General features: G+C 37.8%; 1 protein-coding gene across 3 annotated transcripts; it reads left to right on the top strand.

Moving 5' to 3' along the window:
- Positions 1 to 142: 142 nt before the first annotated feature.
- Positions 143 to 14,106, top strand: spef2 (sperm flagellar 2). Of its 3 annotated transcripts, none has more exons than XM_082553434.1 (39): positions 143 to 350; positions 608 to 710; positions 809 to 1,061; positions 1,251 to 1,409; positions 1,553 to 1,696; positions 1,799 to 1,869; positions 2,009 to 2,219; positions 2,402 to 2,590; positions 3,574 to 3,761; positions 4,635 to 4,806; positions 5,032 to 5,254; positions 5,393 to 5,466; positions 5,610 to 5,673; positions 5,793 to 5,833; positions 6,055 to 6,158; positions 6,293 to 6,540; positions 6,657 to 6,726; positions 6,815 to 6,969; positions 7,143 to 7,316; positions 7,471 to 7,604; positions 7,857 to 7,984; positions 8,129 to 8,267; positions 8,395 to 8,532; positions 8,622 to 8,767; positions 8,885 to 8,947; positions 9,037 to 9,115; positions 9,315 to 9,374; positions 9,473 to 9,596; positions 9,672 to 9,797; positions 9,958 to 10,096; positions 10,427 to 10,499; positions 10,627 to 10,783; positions 10,884 to 10,990; positions 11,124 to 11,306; positions 11,555 to 11,647; positions 12,000 to 12,170; positions 12,249 to 12,458; positions 12,915 to 13,037; positions 13,430 to 14,106. In XM_082553434.1, exons 1-39 carry the CDS (start codon positions 293 to 295, stop codon positions 13,493 to 13,495), a joined length of 5,160 nt encoding a protein of 1,719 aa, XP_082409560.1. In that variant the 5' UTR covers positions 143 to 292; the 3' UTR covers positions 13,496 to 14,106. The 3 variants fall into 3 exon arrangements, with proteins under 3 accessions (XP_082409560.1, XP_082409559.1, XP_082409561.1); XM_082553433.1 differs by having other exon boundaries at positions 8,882 to 8,947; XM_082553435.1 differs by lacking the exon at positions 9,315 to 9,374 and having other exon boundaries at positions 8,882 to 8,947.
- The last annotated feature ends 2,021 nt before the right edge of the window (positions 14,107 to 16,127 follow it).

The following is a 16,127-nucleotide window of genomic DNA, read 5'->3' as shown; positions in this document are numbered from 1 at the left end:
ATACTTTTGTCCCTTTAGTATTAAGTAGCACAGGTTCTGGATCGGTTAGCAGTTATTAATTCTAGTTTTTAATTACACTTGTTTGTGAAATAAAAACTGATCCAGGGTAAGCTATACTGAGGCATTCTAATAACGCCAGCGGTAATGTTGATAGGGCGCCATGGCAACGGTGTACCAGTGGGATATGCTCCGCTGTTTTTTTCTGACGTTATCCTGGGGCTAAAATGTCATAGTCTTAGTAGCGTTAGGTGGTGTGTTGTCTGAGTATAAATGTAAGAGCTGAAAAAGTACGATGTCGGATATATTGTGCCGGTGGCTGAACCAGGAGCTCCAGCTGTCAAAGGCTGTAGGTAAGTTTGTCCAACGAACTAGCTGCTAGCTTAATGAAGCTAAAGTTCGGTATAGATGTTGTTATTAGCTCCTGGACGCTAAAAAGACAAAGGGCTAGTCCATCTATAAAGTCAACAATCCAAGGGATATTATTTCAAAGTTAATACACAATACTCATCAACACGTTAACTCATTAAGCCAATAGTTTGTCTGGACTGCTCAAAATATATTATACCAGTCTTTGTTTGGGTAAACGACTAAATGTTCATCTCTACAGAGCCAAAGACCATTGCCAAAGATTTCGCCAGTGGTTACCTAATGGGGGAAGTTTTGCATAAATATCAGCTGCAAAACGATTTCAATATGTTTATGAAGAAAGAGTAAGTTGCCCCTTTTTCTGTCTCTTAGCTACAGGTGCTTAATTCTGCAGTTCATTTAAGGTGTTCATAATAAGTGTAAATCACACCTTTCGTTTTAGCACCTCTGTCTCCAAACTGAATAATTTTACCCGCCTTGAGCCTACTCTCCAATTACTTGGGATCTCCTTCGACATAAACACAGCCCAAGACCTAATTCAGGAGAAGCAGGGGGCTGCCACACGCCTCCTATACCAACTCTATGTCTCACTTGAGAAGAACAGGAAAGCAGAAATTAGTGGGACAATGATGGAAATTATGCAGCCAGCAGGATGTGCAAGCCTGCACAAAAAGGAGCATCAGATCTATTCTGACGTAAGAGGGCTGTTTGTTGAGTTTTGTATGTGCTTATTAGAGGCTTTTTTCCTTTTGAAGCAGGTTTGTTTTGATCGGTAAGAAACATATTTAGAGTTTAAAAATGTTTTGCTTTTTACGAATAATGAAAAATGAAATCATGATTTGGGCCCTTAGGTGTATTTTCAAGTGTTTTTTCCTTTCACATAGCGACTGCGTCAGGTGGTGAAACGTGATACAGAATTGAAACTTCAGAAAATTTCCCAGCACTATGAGGAGAAATTCCAGCAGTTTGTGGTGACCCCTCCGATCGAGCAGAAGAGACAAGTCAAAGTCCAGGATGAGAAAAGACTGAAGAATATTGACAAGGTGCTGGAAGATTAAATAGAATATTAGCTTACTTAAATTGGTCTATAACTAAAACCCCTTTCCTTTCTTACATTATCTTATATTATGCTATTGCAATAAATAAAGTTTGAGATACTTACTACTCTGAACTGTGTATGTTGCAGTTGCAGGCATTTCATCAGAAGCACAAAGGCATGACTTTTAACCAGACCACTTATATGCAGGTGCCTAAGCCACCTCCATACATTTCACAACTCAGCCTAAAGAAGAGACAGCAGCAGCAGAAGCGCAAAGAACGGCAAGCACAGGTGTGATAGAGCTAAAAATGCTGTAATAATTTCCTAACCCATAGAGGAAATTTCATTTTTGGTCTGTTGTCTCTTGGGTGTTATTGTGTTTTGTTCACATAGATAGTCCAGACTGAAATAGTCCAGTTTGAGACAAACAGGAAGATGGTAATTACTGCTGGGTTATCATCAAGGTAAGAGAAAAGGAAAATATTTTATTTATGAACTAAGCATATTTTTAAATGTCTGTTTTAATGGACATTTGTTCCACTCTTAAATCTTTGCTACCATATAACTTTTTACATATGTTTTTTTCTTTCTTTCTATTTTTAGTGGTCAGTCCCCCATAGATTTTTCCCTTGGTAGCAGCAGTCAGGGCCGTGATTTGCTTGGACGTGGAAATAAGGTGATGTTACAGTCCAGCAACAGATACATACAAGAAATCCGAAAGAGGCTGGAGGAAAATGCTATAGCTTGCAAGGAGAGAGAGAAAAGACAAGACAGATTCCTGGTGGAGCAGCTCAAGGTCCATGAAGCTCAGGAGGTGAAACATCTCGCTTAGAAATATTAATAGCCTTTGTTAGATATACTTAAAAAATCCAGTGGTTCTCAAATGTTTTTCCATCCCTCCTATTTTCTTTGACCTCAAATAGTCTGTTATTTGACTGTCATTTGTCATTTTAACCCCCAAATCAGCTAATTAGCCTCCTCTTCCTCACCCTTCAGGAGGCACGACGAGAGGAGCAACTGGTGAAGCGACTGACACGTCAGACTCAGCAGGAGCAGCGTTTGGCAACCCAGCTACTTCAGATACGTATGCAGAAGGAGGTCATCCGAGAGAACCGCCTGTTCAGAGAACAGCAGTACCAGCAGCGGAGAGAGAGAGACTTCCAGGAAGCTCTGGACAGGGAGGCGGTGAGATAGGATGATATATGAGGAGGGATGTCTCACTGCTGTTGTTTTGTATTAGGCTTGGTCAGTAATAGTATTAATTGTCGAGTAGGGATAAAAATAAAAGGCCAGATTTACACAGGTTGTATTGCATCAATAGAATTTGTTATCTTGAAGAGAAACAGATGGACTTGAGAGGTATAGATAAAGGATATACTAAGAGTGTATGAATCATGTCCATTCAGTGGTCACAGATACACTACAGATGACAGATTTAGTGGAAAACAAATTAGTGATGTTCATGGTTCACTATGGTTTCAGTGTGAAAATATAGCTTTTTTATTAGCGTATAATTATTAGCAGTGGTATAGATTTACAGGTTAACTGTTATCACTTTATAACATTATAAGTTTAATTGTCAACAAATCCCAATAAAAGACAAAAAGCAGATATGATGAAACAGTATGGGGGTGGAGTACTGTGGCACAGACGAATAAACGATGAATACACAACAATGCTAAATACTTTAATTACTGGTTTTTTTAAATAGTTTTTATGGGATTTGATGACAGTGGCACGAACATAGAGTCACTTAACTAAATGTCAAATATTTTGTATGTTGTCACCATTTTGTGCTGGTTTTATCACTAATTTAATTTCTCAGGCAACATCAGAGGAGAATTTTGTGAAAACATTTTTCAAATTCAGCTGTTATTTACAGAAGAAATGTATAAAATCATATAATTAAATGTACACAGAATCTCTTATAGGGTCTTTTTGTGCCTTTTTGTGCACTAGGCAGTAGTAGTGATAAATTCTCCTTTTTGTTATTTTTTGTCTTTGTCTTCAGAACTCTTTGTGAATAAAACTTAGTACTAAATTTTATGCAGTAAATGATGAAATGTAATATTTAGCATCTTCCCTAATTTCTTAAAAACACTGGTGATTAGCAGGAACCTTTATACCATCTCCATTGATTCCCTCTTTCTGACTGGGGTCTCATATAGGCTCTGGCTCAGCAGGCTAAGTTGGATCGTGCAGAAGAGATCAAAAAGGAGCTTGAATTCTGTAACAGGATTGCTGTTGAGAGAACTCAAAGGAAATATAAGAAGCATTTTGAGAACTGCAGGGGCATTTTGGAGCAGATAATGGACTTGGCCACAAAGGTTGGAGAATATCGACTGCTCAATGGAAAGTACGTAACATAGTTGCTTTGTAAAGATGAAGTATAAATGCAGCAAATGGTGTTTGGTTTCAAAACAGACCTCTTGGTCATTTGATAAATGTGTGAAAATTCAAAAATGTGTTATGTATGTTTTCAGAGGGTACCACTAATAAGTTGCAGAAATATTTTTACATTGGCAACTTCATGATGTGAATAATTGGACTAAGGGTGAAAAGAGCACGTACTCTGCTCTATATACAGATTTAATTTGTTTAAATTAGAACACATTTTTTTCTGAAAAAGTAACTGAAATAATTTGGGCACTTTTTAAAATATAGATTATATTTTATTTTAGTTTCTTTTTACTCAAAAACAAAATAGAAAATATTTTAGGAAAGTACTGACAAACTGAAATCTAACTGAAAGTTGTTTTTAATGTTAATGCTAAAGCACTGCACAGTATGGTGCAAATGCTGATGTGAGTTCAAACCTGTGAAAAAATACCAATATTGGAAACTGTCATTGTACAACTGACCAGTGGTCAAATAAAATCGGGCCATGTAAATGTCCAGACTGTCTTTTCTCATGCTCATCATGCCCCATATTTGCTTTTTTTGATCTATCCGTCTATCTGCAATGCTGTATGTATGTTATACTAGGTTTTACATGTCTCATGTCTTGTGTCAGCGCTCCTACTCATGACCAGATTAAGCATCCCTGCAGAGTTTATTTACAGCATTTTCCACCTCAGTGAACATTGATTGAATAAATGAATACATTTAGACAACATTAAGAAACGTATTACGGTTGAATTAAGAGACTGGAGATTGTTCAGATTTATAGTCCATATCCAACCTCAGAATTCAAGCTTTGCCTCCTGTCATTTTCTGCTATGATGTCCAGTCGGATTCCAGAGAAGCTGATGAGAGAGTGGAAGGAATTGCTGTTCAGTGGTCTTCCACTTTATGAGCCAGTAAAGGACCGCCAGCCAGGGTTTGGGTTCCGTGAACCACTAGACACTATAGAGCTTCAGAAGCAGGAGATACTCAACAACCAGGACTATGATGAATACACTGTGAGTTTGAAATATGAATGCAGTGTTTCAAACATATTTTGTATGCACATTTGCCTGCCCTTAGCTAACTTTTGTTGACGAGGTAACTTTATTTAGAATAAAAAGTGGCATTGATTGAGCGATTGAGCTACATTTTTGACATTGAAGAAGTGTGTATCTAAATTCAAGTACCCGATGCTGTCTGAATGCCTAAGGTCCTCTTTGTCTTTGACATACGTTTGTCAGAATATGATGGGTGAGTGGGGATGGCCAGAGGAAGCTGTGGAAGTGAAATTACCCGTGACCAACAATGATATTCTTGGGTACATTGTCCAACGACTGAGGAACGTTGTTGATCCACCCATCACTGAACCATCATCATCCCTATTTCCACACTTTATCCTTAAGGCCTGTGTCCTTGGAAAGTTTTGCTCTGGCAAGACCACCTGCCTGTCCAAGATTGCTGAAGGCATGATATAAGAAATGCATATACAAACACAAAGTTAATCTCCACTTAAATCTTTACTTATATTATACTTGTATTATAAATGGATATTGGATATAATTGCATGGTTAGTTGTCACTGTATGTATTGTTTCTGCTTCAGCACATGGCATCTACGTCTTATCGACTGATACTTTGATTGAAGAGGCACTGAATGCTCACAAGAACGGAGAGAAGGTTAGTTAGAGACAGTAAAATGAGTACTGTAACTTTAGTAGCATCCATTGTTATTATAAATAGACTTTAAAAGATTTTTCACGGCAAACATTTCAGTTATTTCTGCTGTCATTTCAAACAATTATTTTGGACAAAATTAACAGGGCACAGCGCAGCAGCGTGAGGAAGACAATGAGCAACCTCTCGCAAACACATCAGTGAAATCTGGTGGGTTACTGAAGGTCTAATGATTTTATTCTACTCTGTTTTGTATTATACACAATGGTGTGTTTCTTTGCTTAGTACACAAAGCTGTTATCATCACTTCTTTTTTCATCTTTTTCCAGATCTTGAAAACCAAGAAGAAAATAGAGCTGGTAATGCAACAGTAAGTGCTGTTTGTGTACTGTATGTGTTGTATTTATCATCTTTGAATTTACTTATCATTTTTCTATTTACTTATACTACGTAACAGCCTGTATCCATTTTATAACACCAATCTGCCTGAGGGAAATTGTTTTTGATCTTTGTTGTTAAAAAAAAAACAAATATATATTTGGAAAATCGAATGATTTGGAATTTGGGTAAAAGCTTTTCTTACTTTTCCAGCTTTCGAAGCGAGCCATACAAGGAGCTGCTGTGGAAAAAGAGCTGAGGAAAGGGAACACTATCCCTAATGAGCTGTTAGTGGACATTATAGTAGAGGCGATCAGGTGAGAAATGTTGAGGCCATTGTCTTAATTTTACCAGTAAATGTCATGTTGGTAATAGAAATCCAAATATTCATATACTAAATGAACAACAAATCATGCTCTACATAGTGAAATAATTATTGTGTCTGCATTAGTCAGCTTCCATCTCAGTCAGGTTGGATTCTGGATGGATTCCCATTTGACATCGCTCAGGCACATCTTCTAGAGAAAGCCCTTGGTGGAGATGTATCCTTAGAAAAGGAAGTTGTAAATAGCAGCAAGAACCTTGCTAAAGATCCCAATCCACCAAAACCTCCACCACCCCCTGCACCTGTGCTGGACCTGGTTTTGCTCCTGGATATCCCTGATGAGCATGCAATCAGTCGTGGATACACTAAAATGGGTTTGATAAACTCTTAGGAGCTTAAAAATGTATATTAAGATTCACCCAAATATTAACTGTTAGGCTGTGTTTACATGAAACAAGTTAAATCTTAGTGTAATGTTTATGTTGTGCAGATCTGGACGATGCTCCTAGAACCTCCCAGCATGCAGACAAGAATGTGTATCTGGCACAGATTGGACACAGGTACAAAAGAAGAAAATAGGGAGCTTAATTTGAAGGAATAACCTTTGTTCTGTGTCTGTTAATATCCAACATGATTTCTTCCCTTCAGGATAACAGCTTTTCAGGATACCTTGCCAAAACTGGAGAAATGGTTTGGCGAAAAGCAAAACATTTTGGTCCGTGTTGATGCAGATGTAGACGTTCAGGAGCTTTACAGTAGGGTGGAGTCTATCCTGCATCAAGCTATGTTGAAAACACAGGGAGGTGAGTGGTTGGAGTTTTGTAATTCAGCTCAATTTAGTGAACTTGGATTGTCATCGTCCTTGCCTATGCTTCCAGGATTAGCTACAGTACTTTTATTTATATAGTAAACTAAGTGTTGTAGATCACTTCTTCATAGCATTTACTTTCAAAATTATGACATATTCTCTTATCAGCTTTTTCCAGTCCTCCTGTTGAAAATGCCGTACTAGACAGTGCAAAAGCTCCCAAGTTGTCCTCTTCAAGTGTACCTTCAGGTGTAGACCAGCCTACAGCTCTCACTGAAGAAACTATTGAGCCCACAGAGTCCTGCTCCAGCCTTAAAGAGGAAGAGGTCCAAAGTCTCAGAGGTGACTTGCTCAGTATTCTGCTAATTTAAACAATTATGTGTGTCTTTTCACTGACTTGTTTTAGGTCATTTGATATTTTTGACAAATAAGTATATTAGGGTGGTTTGGCACTAATTTGTGATTATTTACATATTTTTTCTTGCTTTCTCAAAAGGGCCCAGTAGGAGTGCATCACTATCCTCAGTGTGCAGTGTTAGCTGTCAAGGAGCCCCCAAAAACTCACCTAAGTCTAAGTCTTTCTGCCCCCGATCATCTGTCCAGCTCTATGTGGATGAGCCACTTCCTCCAGTATGATACGACCCTGTATACATTTGTTGTCTTCCCTGAAAGATTTAGTTTTGTTAGTTAGCGGATATGACTCCCTGGAGGTAACTATAGGGAGGCTTTATTACACAATTTAGTCCATGAGCAGTTTCAGAGTTAATGAGATTTATTAGATGAAATTCGTTGCTATATATCTTCTGCTGCATTAAAGAGTATTTTGTTTGGTTTTGTCTTTTTTTACTCTGTCCTCTCATACTTCCATTTGATCCTGTCTAGGAGATCCCAGAGTACCTGTGCTCATACTGGGACACATTGTGCGATTCTTATGTAGACGGTGTAAAGACGGTGATGCAAGAGCTGCGCTTGCAACGCTCTGTTATCAACCATCACCTGTTTAATATCAGGTATTCTGCCAAGCCTTTGTTTAAACCTATAGGTCAGAAATGTTTTACAAATAAAAGATGAATTTTCATTGAAAACAATCATTTATGAAAACGGGTGCTATATTAATTTATTAATGTGCATTCTTTGGTTTTTGGTGTCTGCAGAGAGCATTACAAACATTATTTGGGGCGCCCAGACTTAAAGCAGGAGTTAGTGTCTCAATGGCAGAAGAACTTCAACAGCATACCCGATGATATGAAAGAAGATGAGGATACCAAAGAAGAGCTACATCTGAGATTGGATGTAAGACTTTACAATACAAAACAAAACAAATATTCCTAAAATCATGAAATTTGTATTAAAAACCAATGAAATAAACTTAAAATAAAAAAAACATATATTTATGATTTAATGATTTGCGGGCATACAGGAGCTACGTGAACGTTTGTGGGACATTACTGACAAGCGTAAGGAGCAGGATGAGCAAGAGAGGGCTTCTCTCATGAGTGATGGTTGGTTGGAGGAGCACATTGTTGTTCTCGTCAACCACCACTCTATACTTACGCAGGTAACATTGTAGTTTTTGTTTTGGCTATGTCTCTTACATAAAATGTTTCTTAAATATCACCATAATCTTTGATTGTTAATGCTGTGTAGGTGGAGTTGAACCGCTTCCAGGAGACGCTCTGTATTCTCAGGGTCTACTATTTAAGCATGTGTGGACAGATGCTTCCCAAACCACTCTCAACTTTTTTTTATGTTCCTTTAATGGAAAACACAGAAAATAAGGATCAGGATGAGAGGCAAGACGGATATTATTATTAGCCGCTCAGACATATTAATACATATTAATTAGTGAAATGATAGGATGCTAAATATTTACACATAATGAGCACAGAAAGTTTTTGTTTCATCAGTAGTGAACCACCAGGATCAAGTTTGTGCAATCTGGATGAAGGAGAGGACAAGAAGAAGTTACATTTGTAAGGGAGAAGCACACTTGCACTGGTTTTCATTGTTTGTTGTTCAGTCATAGAAACACTTCCCTGTTTTGTTTTGTTTTTTTCTTTAGTACTCCACTCACCAGACATCCTGGAGCCTCTGGAAGGGTCTCCAAGACAAAAGGCCAAGATCAGCCAGAACCTGTTCAAGTCAGATTTCCTGTCTCTCTTTATGTGCCCTTTATTTTTCAGCGTACACACACACACACACACACACACACACATAGACACATCTTGCTAATGTTAATGGATTTTAGATGCGGTTTGTGAATTTGTACCTTAACTTACATAAAAATGTTGATGTTATTGACCATTTCACTTTTAAAAATTTTTTTTTAAAATATAATAGCCACCACACGAAAAACTGATATCTGGCTATGAGGAAGCACTCACAGCTATCAGCAATCTGGTAATGGTCTATGTATATTCCTAAAAAAAATTCATGGAGGTATTTTTATGGAAGTATATACTTGATTTCTGAATGGAATGGATTATATATTTCTATAGGTGTCAGGAGAAACAGACCGGTCGGAGATAAAAGAGCAGGACGAGAAACTACCAGAGAAAGAAAAGGAGAAAGCCTCCACAAGTGAAAATAAAACCAACAAACAAAAGGAGTCATCCAAAAAAGGCATGTCTCATGTAGATTATTAATAAAGTCATAGTGGTGCCCACACAACTTTCACTGTTCATTTTGTTGCTCCAGATCAGTCATCCCTACCACAGACACCCAGCCAGGCAACAGCCGAGGAGAGAAACTCAGAGAAGTCTTATAATCCTAAAGTTAGAGAAAAATTGCACGGAGAATATTCAGCTGCAGTAACTCATGAGGGTATACACACACACACATACACAGACACACACACACACACACTAAGTGGTTTCTCTCTCTGCCTCTTATATCCATCTATTTATGCATTTTGAGTTGTGCACATACATGCAGATGTGTTGATGTATATATGGTTGTTTGTGTGCATGTGCCTACTTTCTAGAGGATGCGGTAAAGGCCCGCATTGCACTGGTGAAAGCTCATGGTCTGGTGATGGTACAGTCTCTGCAAAGCACAGTAGAAGAGATTTTTGGCAACATGGAGAAGTGGCTACACGAACGCTATCTTGCAGAAATGAAGAGGTATGGTACAGTGTGAGCATCAGCTTGAAAGTCTTCAGATCTAGTAACCTATCAGTGTAATTGCATTATCTAAGCCTCACAATTTGCAAAGGGTATCACCACACGTTTGCCCCTTGATGTAATTTTTATTTATTGTGCGACAAATGATTTTAGTATGTCATTGTTACCATAATGCTATACATGTATGTCAATAGGTGCTTTTGCCACTAAGATAAATGTTATACTAATGGTCAACTTTTTATACACTATTTTTGAATCAGAGAAATTTTCTGTCATAAATGGCATAAAAGAAATTCTTCATATTTTATGAGTCTTTCTTCTTTTCTTTAGCATTGACCAATTAACAGAAGTGGTTCACCACCATATAGAGACTGGTGCTAAGTTGAAGAATGAGCTGGTGTTGGTAAGTAATGACTTCTTTCTTGTATATATATATATATATATATATATATATATATATATATCACATTTTAATAAATTATTCCAGAAGAATCTGACACTTCCATCATTTTCCATATTCTATTCATCAGGAGTGTTCTGACTTCTATCTGAATGGAGACTGCCGTGTGGTTGCTAGCCCACTTCCCCCTCCCCGTCCACCTCCTTTGGAGAAACCCATGAGGTCCACCCCAACCATAGCTCAGCTAGAGTTACTGTACCAGCAGCTATACAGCATTTCTCCATCAGGTGCAAATTGGAGAGACAAGCTCTGGTGTGGAGCAATTAATTCTACAGTAATGTCTGTCAGTTAATCCATTATTTACTTCTCCTCCCTGCTGACTTTAAGGCTTCATGTCTACGTCTGGGTTCTTCAGTTTGCTCAAAGATATCATAACTACTAACATGGGCAAAGACACCTTGCCTGAGCCCTGGATGGACAAAAGTGAATCGCAGGTACAGAAACTTTTAGAGTTGAGTAATAATATGTGACAGTGTGGTTTAAAGACTGCAAAACATTTCTGCCTCATGTTGTTCTGTCATATTATGCAGATTTTGCAAACAGTGTTATTGTCTGTTCTGTTCCCAGTTGATGGAGATTGTGTCTTCATTGACGGACAGCTATGAGCTGGTAGACTGGCGTCGGTTTCTGCTCAGTGCTGCTCTTCCTTGGCCATTTCCTTTGTTAAGTCAGCTGCTGGATGTGCTACAACAGTTCAAGGCAGCAGATACTGGTGACACAGGCTATATAAATGAGGAGAACTACTTGAGAGTAAGTCCATTTGTTGCTTTGTTAACTGTAACATTTTAACAGATTTTTTAAAAATCACATTAAATCATTCTACTCTAGATAAAGCTACCCTCACACTTTCTATGACCCTTCTTGTTCCGTGATCAGGCCTTGGTTTGAGTTATAATATCACATTTAGACTGTATTATGTATTTGGTAGAGTATAAAATGAAATACATACCTCCCTAAAAGGAAGTGATTAAGTAGCTTTCCTGCCTCTTTGTCATCAGACAGAGTTGTGGTTCTCCACTGAAAGTGTCCAGACTGTTCCCGAGGACCCCTCTGAGCCTGTACCTTATGTGCGTCTGGCCAACCTTCGCAAGGTGACTTCCTATCAAGCCTAAAAACTTGGTTGGGTTGTTTCACTGCCACAGTGGTAAATTTAGATGGGCGTAGTGCACAATCAACATAAATGAAAAAAAAAGACAAAAAAACCCCACAAAGTGTAAAAACATCAAAGGTGCTATAGAGCATTTTCCAGCTTTTGAAATGTTACAATAAAAAATGCCATTTTGTTCATTTCCATATTGTAAAAATCATTAACCTACAACACAAAAGGGAGTGGATCCAGTCATTCTGATCATTTTCTAATTCTCCATCATCTTTTTTCAGGTTAAATGAGCTGCAGTTAATAAATGAATTAACTGTAAAATGTGGTCTTTTTTCTTTCCTCAGTTCTTTTTCCACATGTTTGCAGACCACTCCTTCTCGCCCTCTCGATTGGATTATGTGTCCATGCTGAAGTACTTTGCTGCAGACCCCAACCCCACACAGGGCTTCATCCGAGCACTTAGCGTGGTCCTTGGTCAAAAACTCACGCATTTCTCACTGAGCCATCTTGTCAAAGTGAGTATGTAAAAGGAAAAGTATCATGCAAAATCACTGCATTGCATTTCACATTATCATTGTGGGTTGTGTATTCAGTCTATGCCCATCATAGAAGAGAATGCAGACCTCTCCTCCTCTGAACTTGACTACAAGGAAGAAGGGGCTCTCAGTGCATCAAGCATTTTGGAGGATGAGCAGGAAGTGTCGATCCCTGCTCTCCTTTCTGTCATCTGCCACAAAATCACTAAGATGGAAGACAAAAGCCACGTTCCCTCCGGCAGCCCGAATCAGAAGGAGCACACTGCGGTATGGATGCCTATGAGAGCTAAAACTGAGCATTTAGTAAATTTAATAAATAAAAATTACAACTAAAATAAATGAAGGATTAGATTAATTTGGAAAATGAATAAATGTAGAAAAATAGGTGAGGTCTTATCTCAGCAAGGCTTTGTAATTTTTGTAAGTCTTACAAGATCACACACTTGTTACCTTCCAGGCACTATGTTTAGTCTTTTAATGGTACTATGATTGAGGTGCTGTCAAAATAAGATGGACCCCTGAAGAAAATCTCCAGTATAACAAACTGTTAGTTGTTGTATGTGTGTAATAGCAGAACTGAAGAACAGATGCATTTCCAAGGACAGGATTAGGAGCCATTAGGAGCAATGATAACAAAGCGTATCATGACCATGAGCATAAATATTAACCATAACACTAAGCACTTCTCTAATGATAATACTATTACTGTCTGCTGGCCTGCAGAACCTGGTGGAAGTATTCAGAGAGCTGGGATATGATCCTGAGGACCATGTCCCTTTTTCCATTCTCTCTCAGCATCCTTCTGTTCTGTCGCTGATGGAGAGTTGTACACACCACCAGCTTGTGGTAAGTTTCTACTTACTGACTTACCAGTATTGATCATAGTTTGTTTTTTTACTCTGACCCATGGCTTCAGTGAGAGTCCAACATTGCATAACCTTTGTCCTCTCCTACACTGAGTCATGTGTAGAAGTCATGCCTACTTTTCCTATTTTTCGCTTAGCAAGTTGCACCTTGACCAAATGACCAAATGCTTTTGATTACCATCAACAAGCTTCTGACATAATTCTGGCTGGATATTTGACAACTTTTCTTGGCAGAAACGTCATCTGCCCTGGAAAAAGAACACTTTAAAGAAATCATTAAATGCCCAAAATGATGATGGCTGTAAACTCAACTGTATATTTAACATAATGTGCAAATGTATTCTCACTGAGTATTCTCTCACTGTCCTTCAGAACATCCATGGAGTGTTACTGGACAGTCAGCATGGAGGAGAGACTAACAGCTCAACACTTTCATAAAGGATAAGATAAAGACATAATTCTGGCCGCACTGTGAAGAACTCTAACTTGGGAAATGCACATGTGGATGCTTTTGAAGTGTTCTAATTACTTTAATGTTTAAAATGCTATGTTAATAGGTGTGCATCCATACACTGGTGTTGTACTACATATTTGAGATGGGAACAATAACATATGGTGGTGGATTGAACTTTCATGACTGAGGTGCTTCTTTTTTAATGAACTCTGTGCATTGTCCAGGATAATTCAGATGTCAAGCCTGACTTGTCCGTCACTTCCTACTGTGGCACCAACAACCCTATCATAGTTCATTCAGGATGTATATGTTATGGTAGCAGCTTTTCACTTTTTTCATAAACGGAGAAGTATGAATAAATGATATTTCAACAAATAATGTAGATTGTTAGACAATTTGTTTTACTAAAGGCAAAAAAACATGTTATTATACCAATACTATGTTCTAATAATAGGACCTCTCTTTGTAAAAGGATGATTTTGCCAAGCATGAGGCATTTCTTGGTTTTATGGTGATAATCCATTTTGTTCTGCTGATATCTTCTGGAAATTTGTCCACTTGTCTTGATCATTACTCAGTTTAATAAGCTGCCTGGCTCATTAAATTGAACTTTTCCATAAGAAACTGTTTTAGCAGGAAGGTTTTTATTATCTGTTTCTAATGAAGGAGAATAATTTTGTTACCACATAATACAAACAGCACGGGTAATGTATTTTGGACTTTTTTGCTTCTGGCTATCTCAGTCCTTTAGTCTGCCAAGATCCTGTTTGTCTGATTGGTGAGTAATGGCGTGTCCATCCATCCCTTTTCTTCCACAAATCCAATTCAGGCTGAAGCTTTTCCCAGCTGCCACAGAGCAAGGCTTTTGGTACACCCTGTACAGGTCATCAGTCTGTTGCAGGGCTAACACATAGAGACATATTCACACCTACAGGCAATTTAAAATTACCAATTAATCTGACTCCATGCATGTCTTTGGACTGTGAGAGGAAGACAGAGTGCTTACACAGAGACAGGGAGAACATACACACTCCATACAGAAAGGCTTCAGGCTGGATTTAAACCCAGGACCTTCTTGCTGTAAGGTTAACTACCGTGCCACCAGAGTACACACACCAATATTTTGTTAAAAAATTGCATTAGAGTATATTATATATAAGTTCATACACGATTAGGTAAACCTTACGTTGATATAAAAACAGTGAAAGCACTGTTTTTTCCAAACAACAAACAAGATTTTTACTGAGCAGGTATTACACAAATTTTAGACGACTTGTTTACATATACAAAAATGACAGAAGACACTGCTGATAAAGTCTCAGGGATCTTAAAAATAAAACAAAAATGTATGCCCATTTAGTCTCTGTTAGACTTTCTTTGAGCATTCTTGAGTTAATGGTACTGTAAAAAATAGAAAGTCATTATAGCTTCCCCTCTCTTTGTCTCAGGGACAACTTTAATGACCTCTCAAACTTCAGGAGGTTCCTGTCCATCCGGTATGAAAGGCTGCTGGAGAGAGCAGGAGATAATAACTTTTCTTCAAGAGGAACACTGTGATATTACTGACCTTGATGCTTGTAACCCCTGTTCCTTCATCCGGGAACACAAACCCAGTACATCAGGGTTATTGTCATCCATTCAACCTTTACATTACCTCAGTAATATATCATAACAGTATATAGGTACTCTCCCAATAGCTCAATATAAATAAATCAGAGGCTCAAAAGGTTTTGTGACTTTTTATATGGTTTCTTGATTCTCTCCAGGTGTCCATTATATAACTTTCTATCCTGGCACTCTGAAGGGTCAGGATCCATCCAGTATCCTACATTCCAGTGATCAGTTCCCAACTTTCTGACCACTCAAACATCTGGGCTCAGGCAATGAACCTTTTTTATTCTTTACTGACTTCTACAATAAAGGTAATATCTGCACATCATCCCTGAACACTTAGTTGTCAGTAGCACTTTAGAAATACTAATATTATAATATCTAAGCATCTGATTTCAATTATACTTACTCTGTAGTAGTACTTTTAACTTACCTCAATTATCTCTTGATTGACTGAGATTTCTTTGTTATCTAAGATCAAAAACTGTTTCCATTAGCAGACAGTCTAAATACTGTGCTGGTGGGAGGTCTTTTTCGTCCTTTCACTAATAACCAATTAGGACAGCTTTTAGTGTCCTTTCAGTGCTTTGTTGCCTTTTCTCTTTGTTGTCTAGCAGTTAGTTAAATTGCATTCATTTAAACAAGGAATATATAAGAAAATTAGAAAGCTGCTTAAGATTGTAGATGAACAAAGCAGAATCCTGGAATTTCAAAGTGCAGAGAAGAAAAACAAAATATAATAGTGATCAGAGTACATGGAACAAACATTAGTAATATATGTCCAAAATAATGTAATAAAAAAACCCTTCTACGTTATCTTAAATTGTATGTTTTTCATTGCTGATTTAAGATGGAATTTCTGTATTTTGTACATTTTTACAGCAATTATTATGAAACCAAGCCAAATTTACTACAGGTCACCTGCAGTGATAAAGAAACCAGCAAACATATAATGATTTTTAAACAGTAAAATTGTACAACAGAGGGAGTGGAAGTTAAACAATG

Source organism: Aulonocara stuartgranti (assembly GCF_965226115.1).
Source record: "Aulonocara stuartgranti genome assembly, chromosome: 12".
In the NCBI taxonomy this organism is placed as follows: Eukaryota; Metazoa; Chordata; class Actinopteri; order Cichliformes; family Cichlidae; genus Aulonocara; species Aulonocara stuartgranti.
The sequence above is the reverse complement of the archived record's forward strand: the minus strand, read 5'-3'. Positions and strand labels throughout refer to the sequence as shown.

Coding starts and splice junctions, on each gene's coding strand:
- spef2 (XM_082553433.1), top strand. CDS start 293: ATGTCGGATATATTGTGCCGGTGGCTGAACCAGGAGCTCCAGCTGTCA. Junction 3,762..4,634: donor TATCGACTGCTCAATGGAAA/GTACGTAACATA, acceptor TATGATGTCCAG/TCGGATTCCAGAGAAGCTGA. Junction 10,784..10,883: donor ATACAGCATTTCTCCATCAG/GTGCAAATTGGA, acceptor GCTGACTTTAAG/GCTTCATGTCTACGTCTGGG.